Source organism: Malania oleifera, chromosome 3, assembly GCF_029873635.1.
Source record: "Malania oleifera isolate guangnan ecotype guangnan chromosome 3, ASM2987363v1, whole genome shotgun sequence".
NCBI lineage: Eukaryota > Viridiplantae > Streptophyta > Magnoliopsida > Santalales > Ximeniaceae > Malania > Malania oleifera.
The window spans coordinates 16,396,412-16,406,664 of NC_080419.1; the positions used below are offsets into that span (position 1 = coordinate 16,396,412).

Consider the following 10,253-nt stretch of genomic DNA (forward strand, 5'->3'; position numbering starts at 1 on the left):
AAACCGTGTTAGAATTATTAGAGTTACGTATAACCCACTTGGGTCTCGAAGTTGTGTGAGGCCTACAAGACCAGGTGGGGTCTACATGAGTTTTCGAAATTTAAATTTAATCCTTTAAAAAAAATAATACTAAAACATGGCTTACAAATAATAATAATAATAATAATAATAATAATAATTTAAAAATTAAAAATAAATAAATAAATAATTAATTAAGTAATTAATTAAAAACTAATTAAAAGGGAGTAGTGCCAAGCACTCCCACATGGCCTCCATCCTTATCTCATACCTAACTCATGTCTAACCCATCCCATGCCCATTCTTTAATTTAAAAAAATTATAATTTCACTTCTCCCCTTACACTTTTACAAATTCTATTTTCTTCCCCAAAATTTTCCTATAAATAGGAAGCTCTCAACGTTCATTTTTCATAAAAAATTTTAAAGGAAAAGAATGATTAGTGAGTGAAAGAATTAGTAGTGGAAAGATAATTTTTGAGTAAGTTCTCACTCTCCCACTCTTTCCGATCTCATTTTTTAGAGATAGTCATTGTGTTCATAGCACAAGGTAAAAGAAGAGGTAAGTAAATTTAATTTTGTTAGATTTTTTATTTAAAATTCATATCCGAGTTTATTTGTAAGTAAATTTCGATTATGTTAGTTAGTTTCATAAAATTCTTTTAAGTTTATTTTTATGCATATTTAATTATACTAGTTTTATCTTTAATATACTTGCATTTATTTTTGAGTTAAGAAATGTTCTAAACCCCTCGGGTATTTTACATCATTAATTTCTATTCAATAAAATATTTTTAACAGGAAAATTGTGTGGCATAAGCTTATTTATATGTTGCATATTTCACGAAAATATGAGTAAATATTACATGAGTTGATTTTTTTTATGTTGCATATTTCACGAAAATATGAATAAAAATGAGATTTTCATGATATTATTTTAATTATAAAAATTATGTAATAAAAATATTTTTTAAAACCCCTTATGGTAAAGAAAGTTCAAAGTTACAGATGCTCGGTACCGCAATTTAAAGTTTAAACGGATTAGAGTGCACCCACTGTAACGTCTCTCAATTTCTTAACATAAAATATCACATAATAAATAAAATGGTCAACCCGAACCCGTGGGTAGCGGGGACACATGTCAAACACAGCGAAAAACCTAGCAGCAGTAAACATAAAATCTCAAACATCCAATCATAAAACATAATACCAGAACTTTCTATAACATCAAAATACTGTTATGATATACAACCTCCAAAAGTCAAAATAACACTAGGATTAAATAACAAAAACTCCCGATCCTAGTTCAATGCTTACCCTTCTAGTAGGGAAGCTCCAATCACTCAATGGCGGCTCTAGCCCGCCAGTCTCACTGGATTTCCTGAAAATCATTTAATGTTCGGGGGTGAGACACTTCTCAGTAAGGAAAAATAAACTAAATACAGCTGTGTGGCAACATGAATATTTAATGCATTTATACGTATACAGTACATTTCATAATTCTATAAACATCATCATATCGTACTGGGTAAACATATATTTTCACATCTGTTAATAAATCATAACATACATAAAATCATCTGTTATAACTGTAGTACTGAAAACAAACCTATGATGAATAGCTAGCTGATGTCATGTATTACCCCCCATGACGGGTTGTGCAGCCCGAAGGCAGGACCTGACAATGGCTGGCCGACCATTACCGAATCAAATATGTCTGTAAGTACGATGAGCCCGCCACACCCTGGTCCGGACTTCCAGGTGGACATCCACACTCTACTGAAAGCCACATCGACTATCCATCTCCCATCCCCTCGTGGGATGGTTAGCACTAATCTGACGTAGATATCTGATCTACACATATAGCTACGGTACTGAGCCTCTGAACTGAACTAAACTAACATTCTGGTGATGATAACATATAATACATGATCATACATATAACATCATTACGGCCTCGTGCCGAAAATATAGTAATTACGGCCTCGTGCCGAAAATATAAATACGTGGCCTCGCGCCAATAACATAAATACGGCCTTGTGTCGATAACATAAATACATGGCCTCTCACCGATAACATAAATACGGCCTCGTGCCGATAACATAATATATGGCCTCGCGCCAAAATTGTTTTAGGTATATATATTCTGAAAATACATCATTTATCACATAATCGTCAAAACCATCACAACATAACTCATATTTTCATAATACTTGAAATCATGCTTTGTTCGTAAAATCTTTCACATCATAATACATTTCACATGAAATAATATTCATGTCACACATATGCTGTTAAAAGTCATACTTCATATTCTAAAATCGTGAATTCCTTACATCTCATACATACATATACATTTTAATCATCATAGCAGTATTTTCCTAATCGTACATTTCATTCGTAATACACAATATAATATATGCTTTTCTGAAAATAAATTTACTCATAATCAATAATAATTTGTATGAAAAATTACTGTTTTAGTTTATTCCCTTACCTGGCTACTGAGAAATTCGTTAGGACGCAAAATTTCACGCCCTTGGCGCTCGAAATTCAACTCCTGAAATTTATATTTTCCTCAGATTAATTAATTTATTTCTCCAAAATAATACTCATCTAGCCTTCCTTAGGCTCCATATACCTCAAATTAATATTTAAACTATTATTTAATATCCCTACTTAATTTTCCAAATTTTGCCTGCGGGTCCCAAAATTACACCCGCGGAGCTCACCCGGGCCCTAAATTTCAGAAATCCTATTTCAGTTCCAAATGTTTAATATTTTAGCATTTCTAAATTAATGCTAACTAATTAAAAATAAGCCCCTTAATAATCGCCGCACCCCAAATTTGAGATTTTGACCCAACACCCTCACGAGAATTCCGTCCCACTAGACTTGTAGAGAATCATCCTTAGATTCTCGTGGTGGTGTCCGTTCGTCAATTGGGCTTATATTTTGCAAGAAATAAAAGAAAAAGAGAAAAATGGCTTACCACAGGGAATATGCTTATGCCGCCCTTACCACCGATCCGCTTCGGTAGAAATAACGGCAGCAGCGAATGGAATCCAGTAGTATCTTCGGATTTTTGATCGGACAAAAATCCATCACGAAATCGAGAAGAGAGGGAGAGAGAACGTGAGGAGAGAGAGAAAGCTGCGTTGCAGCAAATAAAGAAAAGAAAAGAAAAGTAAAGAAGAAGAAGAAGAATAATAACTTTTTAACAACAAGCTTCAAGAGGATAATAATAATAATAATAATAATAATAATAATAATAATAATATATTTAATTAATATTAATAATAATATATATTTTTATTTAATAAAATAAAAATAAATTTTAATTAATTTTTTTTTCTTTTTCTTTTAAAATTCGATTAATTAATTAATTAATAATTTATATATATATATATATATATATTTTGGAAATCAATCCACTAATCTTTTATATCTCTTTTTTGGGGTTTTTACACCCACACTGTTTATAAAGTGATTTTATATGATAGTGGATTTCTCCTGAATGCACACCTAGGTCGGATAAGGGTTTAATAGAGAAAATATCACTTAATGATGATGTACGCTGATTTAGATCGGCCGGCCAGCCAGTTAAGTCCAGTCTTTCGATTGCACAATCGAGTCATGGGGTTAAACATGACTTACGATTAACAGACCTAAGGGTTGTTTTTACAATATATGTATATACATATTTAATTACGTGTACAAAGTTATTGATGATTTGAAGGTAAAGTATAAGTTTGTATGAACATAACCATTATTGTGTCTAAATGATGATCTAAATGAAACGTATAAGGAAATATATATATATATATATATATATATGTATATAATTAAAAATTATAATTACAATTTTTTTTTTTAGTTAAAAGTTTAATTTTATAGTTATAGTTTTAAAAGTTAAAAAGTAAAGTTTAACAGTTATAATATATGATTATAAAATTTTACTGTTGTAGTTGATGCCAAAAGTTTTTATACAGACATTTTTAAATTTAAATTTATTTTAAAAGCATTTTTAAAGTTATAGTATTAATTATTATTTTGCGAAATTATGAAAGCTCATTTTGTCCACACACTAATAATAATCTTATTTACTTATTGAGTATCGTCTCACCCAAATCATTATTTTACATTTCAGATCATTTTGAGGAGCGTACAAAAAATTTGGAGTAACAAGTGCATGGGCAGGAGTAGAAAGAGATGAGTAGAATAAAAAAAAGTTAGTATAATACAATTTAGAATATGATTGTGTATTTTAAAATTTTAGAATTTTGCATTTTAATAGTTGATACATATATTTGTAATAAAACTAATTAGTGCTTTGATAATAAAAATAATTTAAATTTATTTACATCCACTGAAAAATTTATATATAGGAACTCATTCGGGTTCGGGTCCTTACACGTGGAGCGTGTGGCGTGACAGTCGACCGAACTCTATAGTAGAGTTGTTGTGCCCCCTGAGTCCGAATAAGGGCAATAGGCCAGCCAATCGTACTACAGATATGGGATATATGATATGATATTTTGATCTAACCGAGTCGGCCAACTGCGATTAGATCCAGCCTTCGGACCACACAACCTCGACCATGGGGGGAAGCATGACATAATGAATATCCTCAGGGCAACTATAAGTTACAGACATGGGTATAAAGGTTACTGGGGACACTCATGAGCTAGATGGAAATGGAAATGAACTGAAAACGGAAATGAGAAAAAAAATAAGAAATGAAATTACATAAGTTAATAATATAAATAATTAAAACAAAGTGTCTCACTTCTAAAAATGAGTAGCACTAAGGCTATCCCAAGTATAGGAGTTACGTCATGTAATAATTAGCCCAAATAGGTCAGATCGTCTCCACAGGGAATGCAAATTAGTTTTAAACTAGCGCAAAATAGGTAAAGAAAATAAGAAAAGAAATTTTACTGAACATGGTTCAGATTCGAAATTTTGGGGGTTTTGAAATTCGTGATGAAATTGAAACAAATTAAAACCTAAAACAAGAACATAACGTGCATAAACAGGAGAATAACTAACATACAGTTAAACAAATACATTAACTAAGCTAACCTAGACAAAAGTCCTTCAATAATAAACTAACCTAACAAACTACTTGAACAAATATTTAAATCTGACACTAATTTTAAATAAATGCAGCAAGCAAACTCAACACAAAGCATCACTTAGACTAGATTTAATGACTTTAATTAAAAAGAAAAAAAATAAACTGACTTTACTAATAATAATAATAAAAACCCAACAACATCTCATTCCAACAAATATTTAAGATTTAAAACTAAAGGAGATAATAAAAGCAACCACTCTAAGTGACCCCAACAAGAGTTAAACAAATATTAAAATAGCACAAAGAGAGAGAGATAGAGTAGACTAAAGGATTCTTTAACAGTAAAATAAATCAATGGACAAACTAACTTAAACAAAAATTTAAATTTCAACAATAACTCCAAGGAAGAATATTCAATGTATGATTAATTAAAACTACGTAAAACATGTGTTGAATGACAAACTAAAAACAAATAATAACAATTAATTAACGAGAGAGAGAGAGAGAGAGAGAGAGAGAGAGAGAGAGAGAGAGAGAGAGAAAGAGAGAGAGAGAGAAGAGAGATAGAGGGGAGGTGGTCGTGAGGATGAGCTCCAATACAGCAACTACTGCTGCTGTGTTCTCCTTTGCTGTGGCGCAGCTTCAACCCAGCAGCCCTCAAAAACCCCTAGCCTCCAATTACCTTATTCCTCCCCTTTTTTTTCCTTTTCTCTTAGCTTTTTTTTTTTCCACATTGCCAGCCTGCACGTGCCAGCCCAAATAACTCTTCCCCAGCACCTACATCAGCTCCCAAGAATTCGTTTCTCTTATTTTTTTTCTTTCACCCAAAAGAAGCCCCCACTTTTACTTTTTCCAATTGATTTTACTCCACCTTGCCACTACCAACCAACGCCTAACTCCAACAAACACACATATTAGGCTTGCATGGCTAGGTCACATCAAGACCCGACCCACTCTTTTTTTTTTGGTTTTTTCATTTGCTTCTCACACACCTCACTGCTAGGCCAGCGCACAAGCACAATTTCGACAATACTGATGCCCGTATCTCTCAAAGCTCAAAACATTGAAAGGTTAAAGCTCTTTCTTAGATTTCTCTAGAATTTTGAATTATCTCGATCGGAGCTTGGACGGGAAAGTTATACGTGATTTACGAACTGGTGCCGGTTTTGGCTCCTGAGAATTTTCCTGCAATAAAAAAATGCCAAAAATTCATAAATTATTCAATAGAACTCAGAAAACATAAATATGACACTTTGTTAAAATATTGGACATAATTAGACATTTAATTAAAAATAAAAACTCTAATGACCAGATTAAGATGCCTAATTACGCAATTTTAGCGCGTAATCACACCCCCCAACTAACGTTTTGCTAGTTCCTAGCAAATAACATGAATGCAACCAAATCAGGGGAGAAACACTAAAATTTCAATACTTATGAAAATTACATGCCATGAAATATGTTTAATGAGTTTAGGAACACAGGACACAAATTAATCCAAGTTACGTCTCAACTGGAAGATTTATACACCATTTAGTAAAACAACCAAGGTAATGGAATATAACAAAACTCACGTGTACAAGAGAGGATCAGAATTCCAAGATTGACCACCAGCAAACATTAACGGTTTCAATCACAATTAATTAGTCTGAGACAACCACACGATCTTACTCTAATTCAAAACCATTGTACTGGCGGCTTTCACACTATTAAACTTTAAAAGGCACCCACTTTTTTTGATTAGTTAGGACCCTGGTAGTAAATAGTCGTTTCCAGTGCATAAATGTACAAAGGTGGCTTTCACATTACTACACTTTAAAAGGTACCCACTTTTTTATTTAGTTGAAACCTCGGTAATAGGTAGCTCTTTCTAATACACAATTTTTTCTCTTTTTTTTTTCTTCTTTTTGCAACTGATCCCTGGCTTGTTTTTTGTTTTCATTTGTCTCAAACTTTTTTTTTTTTCATTTTTTTTTCTTTCTAAACCATTAGGATATGGTTCATTAGAGTCCCAAACAACTGAAGTGTATATCAACCAGAAATGGCCTAAGGTAGTCTTGCTAAGTCTTTTAACTTGTGTAGTGTGTGTAGCAAGACTCTCAACATCCTTCTCTTGGTTACAACTAAATGAAGTGGATACAACTCTCTTTTGATTCAAACTTTGACTGCACTACATCCTATATGTTCCATATCCTCAAAAACGGAGAAAAAAATTGGGCATGTAATGTTCACAAATAAGGAATTCAGTATGCTCTAAGCTCAATAACAGTATTTCCCAAATGGGACCTAACTGACATGCAAACATCACATGCAATTTTCACATTAAAATTCTATCATATGGAAGCACACTAACATGCAAACATCACATGCAATTTTCACATTAAAATTCTATCACATGGAAGCACATTACATATGCAAATTCTCTCCCCTCAACTAAAATGAAACATTGTCCTCAATGTGAAAGCAAAGGGGAAATGGGAAAAGATATGCATGAGGGAAATAAACTAACAGAAAAAAAAAGAACAATAGAGAGTCACACCCAACAAACACAGTAGAAAAAGAAAAGAAAGATGCAAATAAGAACAAATAAAATGAAAAGAAAAAGAAAAGAGTAAACGAGAAAGGTCAGAGGACTCCCTTGGGGTCTTGTAGAAGCAAGACCTCCTCATGTGGATCGAATGGAGTCATGAAAGGCTTGAGATGCTAGCCATTGACTGTGAAGCTGTGGCCATTCTTTGGATCTACAATTTTTACTGCGTCATGATAATGAACTCTTTCAATGATGTACGGGCCACCCCATCGGGACTTCAACTTCCTAGGAAACAGATGCAATCTGGAGTCATAGAGAAGCACTTGCTGAGTAGGGAAAAGTTGTTTATCTTTGATTTTTCTGTCATGTAGCAACTTCATCCGCTCCTTTGCTAAGCGGGCATTGTCGTAAACTTCCCTCATAGACTCTTCAAGCTCACATACCTGCAATTTCCTTAAACCCTTGGCATCATCAAGTGAAAAGTTAATATATTTTATAGCCCGTAAAGCGTGATGCTGAATCTCAACTTACCGTAGACTAACCTGTAGGGAGACATCCGTAAATTTGTCTTAAATGCAGTTCGGTAGGCCCAGAGTGCATAAATGAGTTTTTCTGATCAGTCTTTTCGATTAGGACGCACCGTTTTCTCAAGTATGATTTTGATCTCTCTATTGGCCAACTCAGCTTGACCATTAGTCTGAGGGTGATATGGAGTAGAGATCTTATGGGTCACTCCATACTTTTGCATGAGTTTTTCAAACGGTTTGTTACAAAAGTGCAACCCTCCATCACTAATAATCACCTTGGACATGCCAAAACGTGCAAATAACTCTTTGAGAAAACGGATAACAGCCCTGTGGTCATTTGTTCTATAAGGTATAGCTTCCACCCATTTTGAGACATAATCCACAACAACTAAAATGTAACAATGCCCAAAAGAGTTTGGGAATGATCCCATAAAATCAATCCCCAATAGTCAAAAGTTTCAAGAATCAAAATGGGAGACATAGACATTTCATTCTTTATTGTGATTTTCCCTAATTCCTGACAAGCCTCACTTTACAAAAATTTTCAACATCTTTGAACAAGTAGGCCAATAGAGTCCACTTTGCAAAATTTTTGAAACAATTTTCTTTGTAGCAAAGTGGCCTCCACACGCCCCACTATGACAAAAATGCATCACAGAAGTAAATTCATCATCGGGCACACATTTGTGAACCAATTGATCAGAACAATATTTAAACAAATATGGATTATCAAAATAGTAGTGTCGTGCCTCTGCAAGGAACTTACGCTTTTCCTGAGTTACCCAATGGTCGAGCATTTGGTCAGTGACAAGTTAGTTCACAATATTAACAAACCAAGGAGCGCGCAACACTGCAAAAAGACGCTCATAAGGAAAATCATCATTTAAGGGAGAAAGGGATACAAATATATCAGGTAACTATAAACGAGAAAGATGGTCAGCTACAACATTTTCTACTCTCTTTTTATCTCGAATGGTGATGTCAAACTCTTGAAGAAGTAGAATCCATTTGATCAACCTGGGCTTAGCATTTTTTTTTGTCAACAAATACTTAAACGCAGAATAATTAGTAAAAATAATAACAAGAGATTTAATGACATAAGAGCGAAATTTTTCCAAGGCAAATACAATAGCCAAGAACTCTTTCTCAGTGATAGTATAATTTTTCTGAGCATCATTCAAGGTACGACTTGCATAATAGATGACAGAAGGCTTGTTACCAACTTTTTGACCAAGAATGGCCCCAAGAGCGAAATCACTAGCATCAGTCATAATCTCAAACGGAAAGTCTCGCTGAGGGGGTTGCATAATGGGTGTCATGGTCAAATATTTTTTCAGTGTCTCAAAAGCCTATTGGCATGCATCAGTCCATAAAAATTCAATCTTAGTTTGCAATAAAGAACACAGGGGTTTAGCGATACTACTGAAATTCTGAATGAAGCACCTATAGAAGTCGGCATGGCCAAGGAAAGAACGAATATCCTTCATTGTTTTAGGGACAGGTAATTGGGAAATCAACTCTACCTTGGCTCTGTCAACCTCTATACCACGCTCAGAAACTAAATGGCTAAGTACCAAACCACTACTTACCATAAACTGACACTTTTCCCAATTCAACAACAAGTTCTTTTCTTCACATCTTTTTAGGATAGCAGTCAAATTTTTCAAACAGGTGTCAAAAGACTTACCAAACACAGAAAAATCATCCATAAAAATTTCACACATCTCATATAACATGTTAGAGAAAATACTCATCATGCAATGCTGGAAAGTAGCGGGTGCATTGCATAATCCGAATGGCATCCTGCGAAAGGCGTAAGTACCAAAGAGGCAAGTGAAGGTGGTCTTCTCTTGATCCTCTGGTGCTACGGTAATTTGATAATCCCTAGAAAAACCATCCAGAAAATATTAAAAAGCATTACCAGCTACTTTTTCGAGTATTTGATCTAGGAAGGGTAACGGGAAGTGATCTTTTCGACTAACCGAATTTAATTTACGATAATCAATGCACATTCTCCAACCCGTTACTTTCCTAGATGGGATCAACTCTCCACTAGCATTCTCAATGACAGTCAAAACAGATTTTTTTGGTACTACCTG

At 33.9% G+C, this 10,253-nt stretch overlaps 1 protein-coding gene across 1 annotated transcript; it reads right to left on the minus strand.

Moving 5' to 3' along the window:
* Positions 1 to 7,800: 7,800 nt before the first annotated feature.
* Positions 7,801 to 9,473, minus strand: LOC131151176 (uncharacterized). The gene is made up of 2 exons (XM_058102427.1): positions 9,282 to 9,473; positions 7,801 to 8,070 (listed from the first exon to the last, which is right to left on the minus strand). The coding sequence occupies exons 1-2, from the start codon at positions 9,471 to 9,473 to the stop codon at positions 7,801 to 7,803; spliced, it is 462 nt and encodes a 153-aa protein (XP_057958410.1).
* Between the last annotated feature and the right edge of the window lie 780 nt (positions 9,474 to 10,253).